The sequence below is a fragment of the Daucus carota genome, chromosome 1 (assembly GCF_001625215.2).
Source record: "Daucus carota subsp. sativus chromosome 1, DH1 v3.0, whole genome shotgun sequence".
Classification (NCBI taxonomy): Eukaryota; Viridiplantae; Streptophyta; class Magnoliopsida; order Apiales; family Apiaceae; genus Daucus; species Daucus carota.
This window is the reverse complement of record NC_030381.2, coordinates 55,659,379-55,679,080: the sequence shown is the minus strand read 5'-3', so window position 1 is coordinate 55,679,080 and position 19,702 is coordinate 55,659,379. Positions and strand designations below refer to the sequence as shown.

The window sequence follows — 19,702 nt, the reverse complement described above, 5'->3', positions numbered from 1 at the left end:
CATGATAAAAACTAGCATAAATCCCGCATTTAGAAGAATTCCTAGGAACACACTTAAACGTCACACACAAAAACAATATTATGGTCAACGAGCACAATTAATAGAATATTTTCATGATTTTGATGGTATGGTTTCTTTAACTAGTGATTGTTGGAGTTCGAGTCAAGGTGAGCCATTTATTTGTGTTACCGTGCATTGGATTGATTCTGATTATTATTTACAAAAACGAATAATTGCATTTGATGTTATGGATGAGAGACACACCGGTTACAACATTAAACAAAGAATTTTAGAAACAATAAATGAATTTAATTTGCTTCACAAGGTGTTTACGATATCCTTAGATAATGCCTCTTCGAACAATAAAGCTATGGAATATATTAGGAATGATATTCCCACTATAATAGATGGCGTTTTTTTGCATGTTAGATGTTGTGCACATATTATTAATTTATCGGCCCAAAAAGGAATTGAACAAATAACTTTATTGTTGGAACCCATTAGAAAAATAGTTAAGTATTTACGTTTAGCACACTCCACAAGATCTAAATATAAAAAATTGTGTAGAGAAAACGGGTTAAGGCCGAAGAAGTGGGCTATTGATTGTCCAACGAGATGGAATTCGACTTATAAATTACTAAAAGAGGCAATTAAATATAAGGTAGTTATCACTGAGTTGTATAATTCCGACCCGAGAAACCAAAATGAAGATGGATTGATTACTGAAACGCAGTGGGAGCTAGCAACTAGCGCACGTGATATACTTGAATGTTATGCACATGCTACTAATGTTTTTTCTTATGTTTATGAACCAAATGTGCATCATGTTATTATTGAATGTGTTAGTATTGTTACTACTTTACGTGAATATGAAAAAAATCGTCATTTTGAAAATATTATTTTTGACATGAAAGTTAAGTGGATTGAATATTTTTCGGAGTTCCCTTATATTTATGGTGTTGCATGTCTTCTTGATCCCGGTGTTAGAATGGAAGGTTTGGAAAATATGTTAGAACATTATTACGAAGTTTTAGGTGTTCAATATGATCATACCCTTTATGTAAGTAATTGTTTAAATTTATTACATCGTCTTATAGATATATATACTCCCAAAACTCCAAATGTTGTACAACCTAAGTCTAGTGGTGCTAGTAGGTTTAATAGTAGAATTAGTGGTATATTAACAAAAAAACAAAAGGTTAGAATTTCAACTACATCTACCACATCTACACAATCTTGTTCAACTAACATGGTTCGTGAGTTTTTTTCTTATAATTATGAGTTAGATGAAGATTTTTCGATATTAACGTGGTGGAAGAATCATGAGAATCAATTTCCGGTTTTAGCTAAAATTGCGAGAGACATTTTAGTAGTTCCCGCTTCAACAATTGCATCGGAGTCCGCTTTTAGTGCGGGAAGAAGAGTATTGGACGAAAAAAGATCAAGTCTATCTCCAGATGTCGTAAAAATATTAGTTTGTAAAAAAGATTGGGATCAAGCCGCCAAAAGACAACAAGGAAGGAAAGAAGATGACTCGGAAGGAGAAGACGATGTTTGGATGACAATGGACACTTCATCGGAATCGGGCACGTCGGCTATTCCAGAACAAGAAGAAGAAGAAGAATAAAATAGTTTTGTGTTTTAGATTTATATTTCAATTTAAATGTAATTTTTTATTTTTATTTTGTTTTGAATGTAAATGCGGTTTGTTCCGTTTTTTTAGAGAGGAGTCCTCTCTAATCAGTTGTAATTTTTTTTAATTAATAAAATAAATAGAGGTACCGTCCTCTTTTTTTATTACATAATAAATTAATATACATAATAAAAATGCTACTGGAAACAAAAAAAAAACAAGTCAAAAGGCCCCTGGCCCCTACTCCCCTGCTGGCTACTGGCTAGTGGCTACTTTTGTCTGCTCAATCATTGCTTTGCAGCAGGAGTATTAATATAGTCACAGAACTCACTCGTCTCGCTTCGCCCGTCTCGCCAGCTGCACTGCAGAGAAAAAAAAATCACGACTCGTCCAACTCGCCAAACTCGCGAGTTGGACACGAGTTTAATATTTCAAATTCGTCTCGGCTCGTCTCGTCTCGCTAGCCTTCCACGAGACGTCCACGAGTTCACCTTTCATCAACTCGTCTCGCCTCCGACTCGTCTCGTCTCGTCACGGGACGCCCGTATGGCCACCACTACCTGTGAAAACACAATTACCTAAAGGGCCTTTCAGAAGAACCAGTCTTAACACACCATCTGCTACCTTTTTATCAAGCTGCCATTGAGAGAAAGAACGAATGAGAGATATTTGGCAGTTGCTGCATAGAGATATTGTTATTGCAAGCGTGGAACCATGCATTTCAATTTTCAATTTCATTCTTACCGCCATGGCAGACTTGAACATCTCTGCAGTCATATTTGCAGGAGGACGAGTGGGTAGTTTAGCCTGCTTTATGATCTTGTTAGCTCGTTCCACAACTGAATTGTCAATCCAACCAAGACGGTATGACATATCAACAGCAATAAGCTGCAAGTATAAAGGAATACCAACTTTAGCATAAAATGGCGGCAAAGATATCCTGGAGAATATGGTAATCAGGATAAAAAGGGGTAAACTGCACCGTGCCAACTGCAACAGCTTCTCCATGAAGCCACTCTCCGTAGCCACAACTAGTCTCTATTGCCTGCAAATGACACCAGTTATAAAATTCAAATTTATTTGTAAAATAGAATAATCAACTAAGAAAGTTGCTATTATGCACTAACTAGGTAGGGCAGATGAATTCTTTTAAAATGCAAGTGATTCTAAACATAACAAGTCCGACGATTTCACGAAAACCTCGAGAGAGAAAGAGTGGTGGAAACTGGAAATGCATCCTTTTCACGAAAATCAGCATAACAGAACTACAAAATGAACTTGTAGTCTGGTACTAAGAGAGGTTCAGTCTATTACTTGGGAAATGACTGAACTACCATTTCTGCTATTCTAGTTATTCCTGCTTATCAATACTACTATTACCACTAAAATAGGCACTTCCTGACAAATGACTGTCAGTAGCACACTAGTGAAAGCTTATACTCCCTCCGTCCCATTTAGAAGTATACATTTGTATCGGGCACGGAGACTAAGAAAAGTGTATAAAGTAATGTAAAGTAATAAGAAAGAGAAAGAAAAGTAGGTAAAGTGGTGGGACCCATTAATATTTAAGTGATAGATTTAGAAAAGTAGATGAAGTTAGTGGATGAGTGGGATTTTTATATTATAAAAGTTTACTATTTTAGGAAAGTTTTGAAATGTATAGAATTGAATGGGACATCCCGAAAAGGAAAGTGTATAGAAATCAGAGGGACGGAGGGAGTATGATTTAACAGATCTATTTAAATAATCTATCACTAATCAGGAAATTTCTCAAACTTACATGACCAAAAGTATGACCCAAGTTCAAAATTGCCCTCAGTCCACTTTCCATCTCATCTTGGCATACTATCTCGGCCTTGATTTCACATGACCGCTTGATCGCATAAGCCAATGCATCAGGGTACCTGCAGAAGAGTATATTTAAATTCATAGGTTGAATATCTCCAGAAAAGAATTTATAAGGAACTTGTCTCTAATATATTTATTATTAACAAAGGGTCATTAATAGCTGTGCAATTATATAAACTACTCCTGCAAATGAAATTGCTGCATTTTTATCTCACATGAGTAATCAGCTACATCAAATATAGTTCACCTTGCCATTAGAGCATCCATGTTTCTCTCTTGCCATGCAAAAAACTCAGCGTCTGCAACAAGGCCACACTTTATGATCTCTGCAAACCCCGATGCAAATTCTCTCTCTGGTAATGTGTTCAATGTGTCGGTGTCAATTAGCACACTCTGTGGTTGGTAGATCGTGCCAATTAAATTCTTTCCAAGCCGGTGATTAACTCCAGTCTTACCACCAACTGAAGAATCTGCCTGATACATGTAAATAAAAGGGTACCTTAGTATCCTCTTTCATACAACACAAAACACAAAGCGGAAGTGGAGAGACACTAAGGATATATCTACAAGCTGTAACTGACCTGTGCCATGACAGTCGTAGGAATCTGAATGAAATTAACACCGTGAGGGAAGGATGCAGCAGCATAACCGCAAATATCACCCATAACCCCCCCTCCAAGGGCAACAAATGTACAATGTCGATCTAAGTGTGACTCAATTGCCTTGTCATAGACTTTCATGAGTGTATCCTATCAATAAGGAACATGGGGCGACATCCATTTTAGCTATTACCAACTAATACATGAGAAAATAAACTTAATTTTTTGGTAAAGGTGATTACCATGTTCTTATATTGCTCTCCATCGGGCAAGATGATACTTTCAACGGAAACATTAGGATTTCCAACCTACGTTACCCGGACTCTTCATTTTGCCTCGAGTACCCGTGTCGGACACTCGACACTCGGACATGGGTATGGACACTCCGACACTTATTTTAGGCCAAAAACATGTAAAATTTTCAAAATATTGCCGAGTCCGACACTCGGACACGTATCCGGTTTGGACACTTTCAGCCGAGTCCGGGTAACATAGTTTCCAACTATTAAAGCATGAATGACTTTATCCAGATATAGGGGCGCAACTTTTGTGTTGGTGACTACAAGAACTCCCTTTCCTTTTATGTGCCTGCAGATTATCAATGAATACAAGCTATTCACTTATGAAATATTTATTTATAGAAGTTTTAGGATTATGTAAGAAAAGGAGGAAGGGACCTTTGAAGAAGGTGGGGGTGATCAAGAAGTCCGGTCCCTATATAGACAGGGTAGCTCCGATCACCCAAATTCACATCAACTGTTGTAGGAATGAGAGGTGCAGCAGAAGAAGAAGGTGGTATCATTTGGTACATAACTACTTTAGCTGTAGCAGCCACCTTTAACTGAACCTGACCTGACTCAAATCGAGGAAACGTGTAAGAATGAAGGAATCGGAGGTGTGACATGGATGATGAGGCAACAGCAGAAGCAACCATTGCCATTTGGGCTGGTGAGTTGAGTAATACTGTAAAAGTCAATTTATGCTTAATGTTTTTCGAGGGAGTGGGCTTTATGAGCAAATGCAGGGAGACAGCCAATCTGGTACTCCAGGTTCTGCCGTGGTTTTAGGGGTGTGTAGGGACTGGGGATAGGTGATGGTTTTAATGGGGGGGTTAATGCTGCATTATACTGAGGAAGGGTACCCATACGCTGGGCATTACAAATCTAGAACTGATAGAACAAAACGAGAGAACGAGGAAACTCACCAAGCTTTGCTCCATCAAAAACTATGGGGATGCCAGGAGCATAATGTTTCAACTCGGGAAATCCACTACTCATTATACAGGATCGGTAAATGAAGAAATGTTAGAACCTGAGACAAAGAACGAAAATACTAATCGCAGACCATTCATGTAAACTAATAGACTTCTATTCTATCCTCGATGCTTGTAAGGCTTGAAGCTCTACACATTACCAACAGAGCTCTAAACATGGGGTAAAGTTAATAACACAGCTTGTTTCTGTTTATAATTCCTCATAGAAATCTAATGACTGATGCACAACTCAGTCATTGACTTTGTTAGGACTGAGGACCAACAATATATAATGTCGTAGATCATGTTATACTTGGACCAAGAAAATGTTAACGAATTACACGATTATCCAACTTTATGGCCTATTTCAGGTTCACTCGGAGCTCCTTCAACTTATGATACGAGACGGTCTCTTAAGGACTATAGTCCACAAGACTGACCAAAAAAACAATGAACCAATCAATAATATCAGTAGAGAGCGCAATGATATCCCAAGTGATAAGTCTCAGAGAGTCTGGCGGTCACTCAGTCTGAAAATTATTATAAGAACACATACTAATTTTATTTTAGCTGTAAAAGTATATCGAATTATTCCGGCCTAGAAATTCCGGGAAAGAAGGATGACTGTACATGCTACCATGAGAATAGCTCTAAACACATTTTATTTCCTCAGCTTTCTTCTCCTACTTTCCCTCCACATCCACCCAAATCCCTCTACCACTCCTATTATCTACCTCGAAAGAACTAAAATTCCATTTTCTCATTTCTTGATATCATCGTTTTATTATTCATTACATCAACAATCTCAAATTTCCCCACCTGGGTTCGCCAAGAAAATCCTCAAATCACAACCCCTTTTCAGCATTTTCTAAATCAACGATCTGTATACTTATCTCGATTTTTTTGGCGGGAGTTGAGATTTGAACGGGCAGTGACCTACCATGGCCACAAAGAGTGTCAGAAATTAGATTTAAACACATACATTAAATCATCTTCGAGAAATACTCTCCTTTAGAGAATATCATTTTAATTCTCGTAAGAAATTCATTCGGCTCTGTTGTTAATCTTGAAAAAAGATCATCACCAAATTTTCCTTCAGGCCGTACCCTTTTTGATATAATCTTGGAGGTATCTTCATAATAAGTTTCATCTTAAACACGCTAGTGCTGCTTGGACTTCAATTTTACGTGCCAAAATGCAGAGATCAGACAGTCTTAGTAGCAGCAGTCTCAAGTTGCGTCGCCCTTCAACACGTGTGCCTGCTTCAGACCCTGACCTTGATTCGCCATCAGGTCGGAGCAGGTCAGGGCGGTTTCAGAAAAGTATCAGTGGCTTGTCAGATTCTTCGGACTACATGGAGGAAAGTGGATTGACACCGAGAGAGGGCGAGGAGGATGAGGTAGGAGAGAAGGAGGGAGAGGACGGAGACAAGGACGAAGGCACTGCAAAGATGTCATTGATGGCCTTATTGGCGGAGACAGACAGGGAAATGGGAGTAGAATCGGCCTATGTGATGGAGGACGACGAAGAAGAGGAAGCTGAAGAAGAACACGATGCTCATGAAGAGAGTGGTGAATATAGTCAGTGTTGTGTTTGCATGGTGAGGCATAAGGGTGCTGCTTTTATACCTTGTGGACATACTTTCTGCAAATTATGTTCGAGGGAGCTTTTTGTTCAGAGAGGAAATTGCCCGCTCTGCAATGGCTTCATTCTGGAAATCCTCGATATTTTCTGATTCCACAGTGTTACAACGATAACAAGCACGATGAACCAGACGTATCCTGCTCATAGGACATGACCTGTTTCACTGCAGGACGGAACGTATAGAATTCTCCGGCTCAATCTCTTTCTTTCTCCTTTGATAAACTTTCTGCAATCTTCTTGATTTTATCGTTATTTGTTTCATCTTTGTAGGTGTATTAGTGAATTTTAAGTCTTTATTGCAGAGAAACGCTTCTGGGATATGGTTCTGTAAACTTTTATGCTATACATGATATCGTTTTTCTTTCCAGTAAATTGAAGGATTACGGTGTGATCTCCTATTATATATAATCATATGATTATATATGATTAAGAACCCGTTTTCTAGGCATGATTGGATAACCTAAGTGGTCAAGGGTTTTTATCTTCTAATGTCCCAAATCCGACTCTGGCCCATCTCCAAAAATTCTGAAAACAGACACTGTTATAGAAAATTTCTGATAACAGATACTCATTTATAGAGTAAGGCTATAACCCATATTAGTCAAAAGAACTCGTTTTCTAGTTGTTTATATCGTCTTATCTGTAGATGTTACTCCTATATCGATCTGTGGACTTTGTGACGGGTAACTAAGATGTTTGGTTGATCTGAGTATGGTGTGAATTAGTCTTTTCTCTAGAACAAAGCTGAGTCGTTTCTCAGTCACTGTTTATCAAGTCCTACTCCTTGAAACTCGGTGGCTTGCTTTCAAGGACCAGTGTCGAAGCCCTCAAAAGCGAACCCTGGATCAGTAAATTGCTAAAAGGAGCTTAGAGTAAGTCATTGGTGATTCATAACTCAGCTAAGTGGCTATGGTCGCGGTGGTCCAACTGTGAACATGTCCGAGATCTCTTTGTCAGGGCCTGACATTTCTAATAATTCGAAACCTACCGTGTTGACATAAGAGTTCAGAGGGCCTGAAGCCACATCCTTACCCAACTAGAAGAAGCAGACCACTCGTGATGGTGATGAATACCTTATAAATGCATAATTGTCTAGCCATAGTGTTCTAAACAAGACAGGGACCTTAAAGTTAGGTTCATCATTATGGTGCACCCAGTCCTATATAGCAGTAATATAGGGCTGCAGACAAGATATTTTCCCTTTAGTAATAACAATGCGCATGCAGCTCCATCTTGAAGCAGCAGCCTTAACAGGTTCTAAAAGAACAAAAGTGTAATATGTTTGTTGCAGCCTTCAACAATTTGCAACTTTTCCTTTTCATCATAGATGGTCAATGGACAGAAACTTGAACTACGCTAATACGCTATATTCTTCCCTAGGATACTAAGTTGTCCAAGGAATCCAACGACAAAACCATATTGAAAGAAATCAATTAAGTCAAAAGATGTCGATTTGGCAAGAAGGGGGTAATATTTATGTCGATACGCTAATATACATGCAATTTTACAAAACAAAATCATGACAAGATAAACTAGCTTTAGTAAGCAAGACAGCATAAAATCCGCAATATCAAGTTTCTATAAAATTTAAATCAATCCAAGCTTACAAAGCTTTGCAAATGAAGAGAACTTTTATAAGTTCTTCTAAAGATAAGAAGATTTTAATACGAACTAGTGATGCCATCATGGTATCGAGAAAAGAACAGTCGCTAACTACTTCCACCTAGTAAACCTCTTGAAATGTAACTATTTTAAGATGATTTATGAACTCCGAGAACAGGACAGCCTAACAATCTCTAAACTAGGAGGAAGTATATGTATGAAAATTTTGTTTCCAATTCCGTCGAGCAAAACAGTAGAAAGAGAAGTTATTGAATCAACCTTTGGTTCTCATGATCGTAATGCTGCCTTTGCCACCTTCTGTTCGGATTTTTGTTTTACCAACTACAGGCTTCCCGGTTAAAGCTGATGTGGGATAAGCAGCTGAAGGATCTTGCAAGTTTTTCTTTGATTTCAATGGGGGCGGAGCGCGGATCCGCTGGTTTATATCCCTTAGTGTTACATCTCCGTGAACACCACATGGCTTGACAAACGCAAAGGGGTATACTACTGAAGAAGTTCCCTTAGTAGGTGGACGCACGTTTGACTTCTTACCTGAGTTACGAGCTTACTTGCGTTAGCTTATTTACATGACATCTGAATACCATATTAAATATGGATGATATTTTCATTTATGCAAGAGAAATAAGATGCCAAGTCAGCAAATATTAACATATATAGCCATATATCAGATTGAAATATAGTCAATGCACCGACTGTTTTACAAGGATGAGAAGATGAACCTTTGATAACGAGTTTTGGACGAGCTTCTGTGAAACACTCTGGAGGAGTAGCATAGGCAGTGGCTTCATGCTGTACTGGGGTGTCGCAAAACTCTGAAAGGTGCACCAACATTAATTAATATAGAAAACAACGATAAGCTAATTACATAAACAAGGGGTTTTAAAGACAAAACCACAAACAAAAAATTTATTGAGATGAAAAGATTATAACAGAATTGGCGGGTATAACTAAATGTGAATTCACTTCTCAAGTACCTGTAATATCAATTTGCAGATCAGATGAACCAGCGAGATTCCTGTGTTCAATGCTTATTAGCCAAATATCACTACAAACATCTCTACGCATGTATTATGTATATATATATCTATAATTATAAATCACGCCAACATACATATCCTCAAGACTGAGTTGCATATCAGCATTCCCTAAGCAGTCGGTCAACCATCCCTCAGACGACTGATCTGGAGGAACATAACCAGATGCAGATGTATCTGAAAGGCAATGTATTTATAAAACCTCGATTAGCGACCTTGAGTAACGATCAATTATCACTTGTTTGCAGTAAAAGTATTAACCTGCAAAGCTGTTAACCCACTGTGAAACATCAGGCAAAGCTTCTTCAAATGAATCCATCCTCTCCTAAACAAATAACCAAAAGTAATTACAAAAAATGTTGGAATGAACTTGGATAAAGTCATAGAATACATCTCAAGATATGTGGATGATATGCATATAATACTTATCTGTCATTCACAGTAAAAAAGAAATTTTTTTAGAGAGAAATAACATGTACCGCCGTTATAAAAATAAATCAAGTGTCACACTTGACACGTAAGAGTATATCATTAAATACAAAATCTGCTGCCCATGACTAATGGCACAGATAAATCTGAAATTTTAAGCAACCGAGAGTCTGAGAGCTTTGCAAACCTCTGATTCTAAAAATGATGTTGTCATGTCTACGTTGCAAAGTGGAGCATTGAAGACATCAGGATCAAATTGTAACATGCGGCGCCTCTTTATCTGTGAAGAGTTCTCCCTAAATAGGTCCAGATCCTTATTCATGTATTCTGCAAGTAATTTGTTCTGCTCAGATTTATGTACTTAAAATTCAGGCCTAACTTAACAAAGCAATATGTCGCATAAAAGAACTAATAGTTGGTAGCACAAGTTGGTGGATAGCACATATACCACTTGAAGTTGCGTCATACGGGAGATCCCCACAAGCCTTTAAAGGAGTGTTTTCTTCAAACATGCCCGGCAATACTTCTTCATTTGGGCCTCCACCATTCCACATGCATTTTGATAGATCTGGTCATAGCAAAACCTTCCGCAGTTAGAAATAACTTATATCGGGTTTTTTGCTAATTAAATCATAAATGAACCTTACCAAGAAGTGCATCATCTGGCATGGAATAATCTCCGACTTGCAAGTCCCACATATCTCTGTTGAATTTCACCATAGATTAATTACAAAAATGCTGTTAGTACAAAATTTTTGAGATATATGTAGCTTGTACGTATGATGAAGTCAGATAATCCTGAACTTTATCTCCCACACTATGTTGAACGAAAGGTAGTCCGCTAAGCTAAGAAAACATGCTTGTGTCTTTATAAACATTGTTGTACATCATTTCACCATGAAATATATGACGATGATGCATTCACAGACGTATATAAACAAGTTGCACCCAGAAAAACAATCTTTTTGCGAGTATAACAGTAAGGCATGAGTTTGAACTGCTTCACTAGTCTGTCAACATACCACGAGACTGACCGGATTCCAGTTAGATTTTCTTCAAGATAATAAAACACAGCGACATCAAATTATTTGCTTGAATCACATCAAAGGACTTAAGCAAATAGCACTGGTTTCGGTGTCTAAACCAATGTCAATTCGCATACACATTTGGGAACCTAGATTATATCTGGACATACAGATAATGCTTGAAACTTGAAAGTAATGTAAACACAGAAGATGCATTTAAATAATATAATTAAACTACTGATGCAACAAATGTAACACGAATAAAAAACCTTTACACGTTAAGGATTAAGGTAAAGGTCCGCATACATCTCATCATTAACAAGACCCTACTTACGATTTACGAATGAGATTTACTAGATATGTTTCGATTTTGGTTGTCCACACAAATGTACAGCAAACCAACCATCACCAACATATGATCTACTTCTACCTAATCACATTTCAATCCAACCAATATAAACAATCAACACAGATCAAACACAAATCCCAAATTCAACATTTCAACCCCCAAATGAAAATCACTCACACACAAAATTACCACCAAGCAATCCCACCAACACAAATCAATCAAACTAATCAACTATCTCAAGACAAAGTCTTTATCCAAAGAACAAACAATTAAACCAAAAGGGTGTTCATTTCATCACTTACTTGTCATTGATGCCATCCATTTTGCTGTGATGCAAGAAATCTTGAGCAACTGGGTCAAAGAGCAAAAAAGAATAAAGGGCGGTTATAAAACAATAACACAAACACAACCACAATCACAATCACACCACCATCAAAAGTAACCGTTACAGGATATATCGATCAGACCCATATCCACACACATTACTATAACACAAAATTTATAAGATTATTAAATTTACAAGAATATTAAATATTAAATACACACACAGAGACAGGAAAGAAGAGAATGGAAGTACCAGTACTTTAGTACAAAAAGTTGGTTATTGAGATTTGTGCAGTCTCTCTCTCTCAATCTCTCTCTGTCTCTCACTCTCTCTGGTCGTGTGTATTTAACTGCTTTATTACCAGTTGTTTTGTAGTCCAACAACCAGAGTTAGTGTGTGTTGTTTTATTGTGTTTACAATGCAGAAATATCAGCACCCATGAAGAGAGAACGGACAATGAAATGGACCACCCTCCATTCTTTATGGGAAAAGCTTTTTTGTTGTGGGGGTGAATTGGATTGACGTTATATATAATAAGTTTTATTCCACAAAAAATCTGCAGATTTGGAAATATTTGTATAGGTTAATACATTACTATTAGGAGGAATTATATATGATCTTTTGGGGTGAGAAAATGGAAAAAATATATAAAAGTAGGATGTTTTGTTCATAGAAAAATTTGAACAAGAATATATAGAATACGCATGTTCTACTTGCGTGGTATTTGCAATATCGGATTATAAAAATGCATATATTATATGAATAAAGACTACGCATATTTTAAATGCGTCATATCTAAAATATAATTTATTTTTTTACAAGATATCAACCTCGTCGATTTTATAACTCATTAATATCTTATAGATATTCTAATTCTAATATTAATATTTTAATTTCTAAAATTTTTCACTGTTTCGATTTTTATTTAGTTAAACTACTAACTTAATTAGATTTCGTATCTGTCTATCAAAATGTAAACGATAAATTTTATATTTGAGAAATTTCAGAAATCATGATAACCCTCTCTTGTCTATGTAATCCTAGATGCAAAGATTTATTATAATGATGTACAATCCACTTTCGTCACAGGAAAGAAAAATTGAGTTATATGCTTAAAAAATTAAAATTTAAGTACGATATCACCCGGATTTAAACTACTAAAAAGAATTTGAAGTCACTCGTTTTATCATTCTGTCATATAATAATGAATGAAAATTTTCTTTGAAGCGGATATTGGGCTTCTTTTACGTCTCTCTTGACATATTTTATATATTATATAGCTAAAAAAATGGCAATTTTTTTTATTTGGGTAAAATTACGATCAAATATTGGTCATGAAAACCAAAATAGCAATTGTGACAACAGCAATTTGGAACTAGAGTTATTGGTCCCACTTAGAATCCTGTTAGATCGACAAATACGAAATCTTATGCAATGAGTTTTTTAAATCATGAGTAGCAACTACAACATGAGCTGAATATATAACATGTAACAATAATTCAATATTGATTGCACTTAGGATCCATTAGATCGATAAATACAAAATCTAACTAAATCAGCGATCTAGAATATGAGTATTAGTGGCAACATGAGCTAGAAACATCAATTGGAAACTAATATCTCCCATCCCATTTAAGATCACGTTAGATCGACAAATAAGATATCTAATTAAATCGACCCTTTAAAACAAGAGTAATAATCACAACATGAGCGGAATATATAACATGTAATAACGATTCGAAACTAAGGTCTACCGATCCTACTTCGGATCTCATCAGAACGATAAATATAAAATCTAACTAAATCAGCGGTTAAAAATAGGAAAAGTAGTCACAAAATGAGCTGAATATATAATATACAACACTAATTCGAAACTAAGATGCTTGTTCCACTTAGGATGTCATTAGATCGACAAATACAAAATCTAATTAAATCAGCTTTTCTAAAAATACGAGTAATAGTTATAACATGAGCCGAATATATAACATGCAACAACAATTCGAAACTAAAATTCTTGATCCTACTTTGAATATCGTTAGATCGACAAATACAAAATCTAACTAAATCAACGGTTAAAAGAGGGACAACAGGTGTAACATGAGCATGAGCTGAATATATGACACGCAAGAAGAATTATGGGGGGCGTTTAAGTTAGTTTAGTGACTTCTCGCTTAAAATAAAATTTTAATTATAAATGAAAAATAAATTAATTATAAATTGCTGAAATGTTTAGAAAAGAAATAGAAGTTATAAAAGAAGTTAGCATTTTTTTACTTCAACTTCTTTCCCTCCTTCTTAAAAATATTTCATATTCTTTACCCAAGTGGTCAAGAAAATCAGAAAAAAAGCATTTGCCGCTCCTCTCCCCCAAAACATGGGCATAACCTTAAGTTGAGACTACTCCGGCATGTTTTAATCATTTAACTGTGTTTTACTGACCAACCCGAAAAATAAAAATTACGGACCAAGTAAATCTGAAAAACGATACTCCCTCCGTCCCTATTTATCTGTCCATTTTGGAAGTAAAAATTTGTCCCTATTTATCTGTCCATTTATACTTTCAAAACTAATTTAATGATAGTTTTTCAAATATATCTCCATAATTTCAATTTTCAAGGCTTGACTTATTTAAAACTTGGTTGAATTCATGTTTTCAAGACATAAAGTAGGGGTATTCCACCATTTTCAAGATATTAATTAGAGGTATTTAATGAAAAAGTTCATGCAATCAATTATTCCTTGGTATGTGTTTTTTTTTCCAAAATGGACAGATAAAAAGGGACGGAGGGAGTATTGTAGTTGACTTCAAGTTTGAAATGACAGTCAAAAGTGACATTACATGGTTTATATTGTGCTGCGCTGTAACCGGAGCATATCTTATTCTGTGGGACCATATAAACCATCCAAATTCCAAACGGTAGCAGCAGACAATTAACAGGCCAGGCCCGGAATGTATTTATATACGGGTTGTCTATTTAGGGCACAGGTTAATCTGTCATAATTGCTCTTTTTTTCTGCAACTTGGACTCTCTCTCTTCTCCTTTTTCACCTGACATTTATTATACTTTCTTGGTTGTTGTATTTTACAGTATTCTTTAACCATGTAAATAATGTATTTGACTTTACTGTTTCTACATATTATATTCTAAAAAATAGTATTCTTAAAATATACACAAATTAAAATATTATTAAATAATAACGAGGCCCCCTTGCATATACATTAATTTTCTAATTAAAATCATCCAATTTGATATTTAATAAAAAAATTAGTTAGAAGGTGATTTTAATTAGAAAATTAATGTATATGCAGGGGGGCCTCGTTATAATTTGTGAGACGAAATTAATTAAAAGTTGTCATATAAAATTTGATAAAAAATTAGTTTATGTTGACATTTTTTAAAATAAAATTACATTTTGTTATAAATATAAAATTTTGAAAAATAAATCAAAAGTGAATATATAATAAAATTTTAATGTATATAATTTTTAAACAATATTTTTTTTGAATATAATATGTAATAAAAAATGTAAAGCATGTGGCTAAAAAGGAAAACACAACAATCAAGAAACATTAATTAATTGTTTCTCTTGAAAAAGGAGAGAGAGGAGGTAGCTATTGACTTGTTGCAGAAAAAGAGAATATTTATGACGTAGACAATCCGCATTTATGACGTATTAACCTGTGCCCTCAGGGCACAGGATAGACAATCCGATTTATATAAGCCCAAATAAGTAAAGGCCCAAAAATGTCATCTCACTGAATTGCATGGATCCATGAGCTGTCAGAAAGACAGAAACAAAAAAACTCGGCGCATGCAGCTTTTCTCAATTCTCATCATTCATTTCCGTTATATAAACGGAAATAGAAATGAAAGTACGAATTGCTCAAAAAAAAAAAAAAGAAATGAAAGTACGAAACTAATTCAAAAAGAAAGCACCGCATACATACGTAGGGTAGCACTCCATAACATACCTCTTATATAGAATTACGCAGAACACCATTATAAATATATATAATATATATTTTATTATATTTTTTATAGAATATAATTGCAAATTTTGATTATTAAACTGAAAACGAAGTTATACAATTTTTTTATTTCAAAGATCATCTAAAATTATGCAATATCTCAACATGATTCTATAACAGAATAATAATCATCCAGAATTATTCTGTTGTAGAATCAGTTTCGAAAATATACTTTTTTTAATCAAATTTCAAATGTTAAATTACTTAAAATAGATTTGTTTTATAGTATTCTATATTAGAATCACGTTTTATATATATTCTATAACAGAATTTATAATAAAAATGATGATTTATAGTGGCGCGCTATGTAACTCTATATAAGAAATCCCTCTCTGGAATGTTGGCCTACGTACGTATATTAGTGTATTACGGTTTTTCTAGTGTGTGCCCAATAGCACACACTAAGCGCAAAATTTTATAAATTTAAGAGATTTTGATTGTTTTTTATATCTTAATGATGATATACTCTCTACAAATGCAACAAACACACCAATTCAAAATCTCCCAAACTTATAACGATTTTTCTAGTGTGTGCCCATGGGCACATGTTAAGCACTAAAATTCATAAGTTTGGATGATTTTGATTGGCTACTACTTCTTTATAATGGTGGACCCCCTTGCAAATTCACCAACCACACCAATCAAAACTCACCAAACTTATAAAATTTGGTACTTAGCATGTGCACTTGAGCACACACTAGACAAACCCAACTTATAAACTTCCACGCTCAGCATGTGCCAAAGGCACACACCAGACAAACCCATATTATTACTACCTTTTTTTCAGCTGATTAATTAGTTTGTGTTGATAACATTCGGCAAATTTTGGAAAATCAATAAATATCTCGTATTTTAGTTTTTTTTTTACAGGACCCGTATTTTTAGTTAAGAACTGTTAAAAAAGATTGACTTTGAATTTTTACTTCAAAATTCGGAAGTCTATTTCTTCTCTAGTCCCGTTGTCTAACTTTAAAGTCTAGAGTTCGATCCCCGCTATTTTAGGATCCTGGTCCTTTATTTTTCCGTTTTTAAAATTATACACATGTAAATAAATGTATGTTCGTGTTGCGTCTCAATCCTAGAGTTGTATATTATTTTCTGGCTAGTGATTTGCTTCTGGTATATTTGGATTTATACCTAATCTAATATGATCATTACTTGCACTTCTAATAATATAAACTTCAATAAGTTTCATTAATGGTAAGATTAGAGTGAAGTGCGCCAGCATCAAACTCTTTGATGCAACAAGCAAGTTAATTAGCTGATTCACTGAAAAAATACGAAACACTAAAGTACACGAATGCTCGGGCACACAGATATTAACAGAGCACAAGCCGGCTAGAAATAGGACTTGTTATAACATGTTAGAATTTCGAAAAGTTCGTGGTAAATTCTTTTTTCGGATAATTTCTTTTTGGACAAAGATTAATTATTTTAACTACCGATTTAGCTACTGATATTGTGTCCGAGTAGGATGGCAACAAAATTCGAGTTTGTTAAGGGAATAGCGTGGTGTAGTCTATAAATTTATGTAACGTGTGGGAATGGTTCGAAAGATGATGTTTCGCAACTTCACATTCTCCTTGCTTCTACATAATCTCGCTAGCTAGCACTAGCCGATTCGTATATAAACCCTCCTCCTAACCCGAGCTCTGATAAACTACAGACGATATAGCAAGATAGTCTTCTTATTGTTTACGCACACATGGATTCTTTATTCTTCGCTGTGATCATTCTTGATCTGCTAATTATTACCGGGGTGATGGGCTCCGAAAACAAAAGATTCGACGAAAATTATGTAGTCACATGGGGAAATGAACATGTTATGTATACGAATGGAGGACGAGATGTTCAGCTTTCCATGGATCAGTCTTCAGGTAAGCTGAAACTCCACATTAATCACTATTGTTTCGAGTCTTAGCTTGATTCATCGGTTTATGTTGCAGGGGCAGGTTTTGCCTCAAAGCTGAGCTATGGAACCGGGCTCTTCCATATGAGGATTAAATTACCCTCGGGCGGATCTGCAGGAGTTGTTACAGCTTTTTACGTAAGAATAAGTTTTTTTACGTTGAAGTATAGCATAAGACCCATCCATTTGGGGCCTTCCTTTTACATCTTAAGATTTTAGATGGACTGGTTCTAAACATGATATCAGAGGTCATGTTCAAATGATGCGGTTTATATACACTAAGAGTTTTATGCGTTTGCATGCAGCTGCATTCTCATACAAGTAAACACGACGAGCTCGATTTTGAGTTCTTAGGCAATAAGAAAGGGAAGCCAATCACGCTACAGACGAATGTGTACACCAATGGACAAGGAAATAGGGAGCAGAGGGTCATTCTCTGGTTCGATCCAACGGCTGATTTTCATAACTATCAGGTTCTTTGGAACGAACATCAGGCAGTGTAAGAACATTCATAGTATTTTTAGTTGATTTGATTCTTCAAAACAGAATTTTAAAAAATATACCTTAAAATTTCTGACATCTGAATATCTGGTGATTTTCAATCAGGTTTTTTGTGGATGATGTTCCGATTAGAGTATTCAAGAACAACACGGACGTCGGGGTCGGCTATCCATCACAGGCCATGAAAATCGAAGCAAGCCTGTGGAATGGAGAGGACTGGGCAACAGATGGAGGAAAGACGAAAATCGATTGGTCTCTGTCACCATTTAAAGTTCATTTCCAGGGCTTTGACATTGATGGATGCCCTGCTGCAACTGATCATAAGAACAAGAACAAATTATCCAACAGCACTAATCAGAGTTGTTATTCATCTGATGAATTTTGGTGGAATGCAAAAAAGTACAGAAAATTAACTCACAAACAACAAGAAAAATATGAAAATGTGAGGGCACAGTACATGAATTATGATTATTGTTCTGATACTAACAGATATCCTGTAGCTCCCCCAGAATGTGAATCAAACAGTTGAAATATTTAAGTTTAATATACTCTAATCGATTATTCTTATTTATTGAGTGCCAAGCTAAAATATAAGACTGATATTTCTTTGAAACATGTTCGAACTTGCTCTTTGATGCTAATTCAAGTTGATGAAAGTTAAAATTTGCTTTAAAAAGTAGATACCAAACACCTTTCAATAATTCATATCGGGAGATATATGATATATTAGAGAAAAATGAACTTGAGGCACGAAATTTATTGGTTAATTGAGTAATCAATTAAAATAAGTATATTGTTTGTGTCAAAAAAATAAGTATATTGTTATATATGGCAGTAAACATGAAAACCATATGTTAGGCAACATAGGAGTATTACTTATACTGTATAGATATATTGAGCTTTTTATGTACTTCCGTGAACAATTTTTTTTGAGATAATTACAGAAAACAAAATAATATCGCAGTTCAAGTTGGTGAATCTCTTTAAGTTTAATTAATTTGATCTAAGAGGACGAATTCAGAATCTAGAGGATGTGTTTGTGCTTGATATCCCTTTTATAAATTGGGAACAACTTATTTGTACAACTGAGGCCACAAATTTATAATTCATTTTTAACTTATAGTGTGAGAAGTTGAAAATTTCATTTTCTATTGACTTATTTTTATTATTAAAATTTGATTTTACAATAATAGAGGAATATTTTAAACGACAATTTATTATAATTTTATGCCAAAAATATAAATATCAAAAATTTATCCAAAAATATAAAATAAAATAAAAATTACTCTTCATCGATAATTAACTTACCATTTATAAACACTTTCTCCAGATTACGACATTATGTCAAACGGTTCGTAAGCTTATAATTAGTTATAAAATATAATGAAAATTTCATTTTTTATGAATGGATCAATATCAATCAATCAATAATCAATATATCAATCAATATATTCAAAATATATATATATATATATATATATATGGTCTTGCTCAAATGAGA

General features: G+C 35.0%; 5 protein-coding genes across 10 annotated transcripts in view; 2 read left to right on the top strand and 3 right to left on the bottom strand.

Annotated features, from left to right (window-relative positions):
* LOC108210276 (uncharacterized) overlaps positions 1 to 18,527 on the bottom strand; it is a 29,395-nt gene extending 10,868 nt beyond the window's left edge. The window contains exon 1 of the mRNA XM_064086192.1: positions 18,517 to 18,527. The gene's annotated coding sequence lies outside the window, so the exon portion shown is untranslated. The remainder of the gene's footprint in view (positions 1 to 18,516) is intronic.
* Positions 1,720 to 8,398, bottom strand: LOC108225334 (3-dehydroquinate synthase, chloroplastic). Of its 3 annotated transcripts, XM_064086189.1 has the most exons (10): positions 5,285 to 8,398; positions 4,758 to 4,932; positions 4,584 to 4,668; positions 4,323 to 4,388; positions 4,063 to 4,230; positions 3,729 to 3,955; positions 3,414 to 3,537; positions 2,616 to 2,678; positions 2,378 to 2,521; positions 1,720 to 2,269 (listed from the first exon to the last, which is right to left on the bottom strand). In XM_064086189.1, exons 1-10 carry the CDS (start codon positions 5,355 to 5,357, stop codon positions 2,165 to 2,167), a joined length of 1,230 nt encoding a protein of 409 aa, XP_063942259.1. In that variant the 5' UTR covers positions 5,358 to 8,398; the 3' UTR covers positions 1,720 to 2,164. The 3 variants fall into 3 exon arrangements, with proteins under 3 accessions (XP_063942259.1, XP_063942258.1, XP_063942260.1); XM_064086188.1 differs by having other exon boundaries at positions 4,758 to 8,398; XM_064086190.1 differs by lacking the exons at positions 4,758 to 4,932; positions 5,285 to 8,398 and having other exon boundaries at positions 4,584 to 4,728.
* On the top strand, positions 6,528 to 7,067 carry LOC108225323 (uncharacterized). Its single transcript, XM_017400167.1, has one exon. It carries the CDS (start codon positions 6,528 to 6,530, stop codon positions 7,065 to 7,067), a length of 540 nt encoding a protein of 179 aa, XP_017255656.1.
* LOC108214064 (protein XRI1) lies at positions 8,535 to 12,262 on the bottom strand. 4 transcript variants are annotated; one of them, XM_017385855.2, is made up of 10 exons: positions 12,020 to 12,262; positions 11,739 to 11,787; positions 10,710 to 10,765; positions 10,511 to 10,630; positions 10,250 to 10,389; positions 9,895 to 9,958; positions 9,711 to 9,810; positions 9,574 to 9,614; positions 9,319 to 9,411; positions 8,535 to 9,130 (listed from the first exon to the last, which is right to left on the bottom strand). In XM_017385855.2, the coding sequence occupies exons 2-10, from the start codon at positions 11,756 to 11,758 to the stop codon at positions 8,853 to 8,855; spliced, it is 912 nt and encodes a 303-aa protein (XP_017241344.1). In that variant the 5' UTR covers positions 11,759 to 11,787; positions 12,020 to 12,262; the 3' UTR covers positions 8,535 to 8,852. The 4 variants fall into 4 exon arrangements, with proteins under 4 accessions (XP_017241344.1, XP_017241338.1, XP_063942261.1 ...); XM_017385849.2 differs by having other exon boundaries at positions 12,014 to 12,261; XM_064086191.1 differs by lacking the exons at positions 11,739 to 11,787; positions 12,020 to 12,262 and adding an exon at positions 11,357 to 11,662.
* LOC108197443 (xyloglucan endotransglucosylase/hydrolase protein 2) lies at positions 17,444 to 18,771 on the top strand. Its single transcript, XM_017365070.2, has 4 exons — positions 17,444 to 17,668; positions 17,738 to 17,838; positions 18,006 to 18,199; positions 18,307 to 18,771. The coding sequence occupies exons 1-4, from the start codon at positions 17,497 to 17,499 to the stop codon at positions 18,728 to 18,730; spliced, it is 891 nt and encodes a 296-aa protein (XP_017220559.1). The 5' UTR covers positions 17,444 to 17,496; the 3' UTR covers positions 18,731 to 18,771.
* The last annotated feature ends 931 nt before the right edge of the window (positions 18,772 to 19,702 follow it).

Bases quoted from the DNA above. Each gene is read 5' to 3' on its own strand.
- LOC108225334 (XM_064086188.1), bottom strand. From the start codon at position 5,020: ATGGCAATGGTTGCTTCTGCTGTTGCCTCATCATCCATGTCACACCTC. The intron at 4,389-4,583 runs GTTGGAAACTAT...CGGGTAACGTAG, and splicing joins AAGTCATTCATGCTTTAATA to GTTGGAAATCCTAATGTTTC. The intron at 2,679-3,413 runs GTAAGTTTGAGA...TGTCATTTGCAG, and splicing joins TGGGTCATACTTTTGGTCAT to GCAATAGAGACTAGTTGTGG.
- LOC108225323 (XM_017400167.1), top strand. From the start codon at position 6,528: ATGCAGAGATCAGACAGTCTTAGTAGCAGCAGTCTCAAGTTGCGTCGC.
- LOC108214064 (XM_017385855.2), bottom strand. From the start codon at position 11,758: ATGGATGGCATCAATGACAA. The intron at 9,811-9,894 runs GTTAATACTTTT...ATTGCCTTTCAG, and splicing joins GTGGGTTAACAGCTTTGCAG to ATACATCTGCATCTGGTTAT. The intron at 9,131-9,318 runs GTTCATCTTCTC...CTCGTAACTCAG, and splicing joins TCCAAAACTCGTTATCAAAG to GTAAGAAGTCAAACGTGCGT.
- LOC108197443 (XM_017365070.2), top strand. From the start codon at position 17,497: ATGGATTCTTTATTCTTCGCTGTGATCATTCTTGATCTGCTAATTATT. The intron at 17,839-18,005 runs GTAAGAATAAGT...GTTTGCATGCAG, and splicing joins GAGTTGTTACAGCTTTTTAC to CTGCATTCTCATACAAGTAA. The intron at 18,200-18,306 runs GTAAGAACATTC...ATTTTCAATCAG, and splicing joins TGGAACGAACATCAGGCAGT to GTTTTTTGTGGATGATGTTC.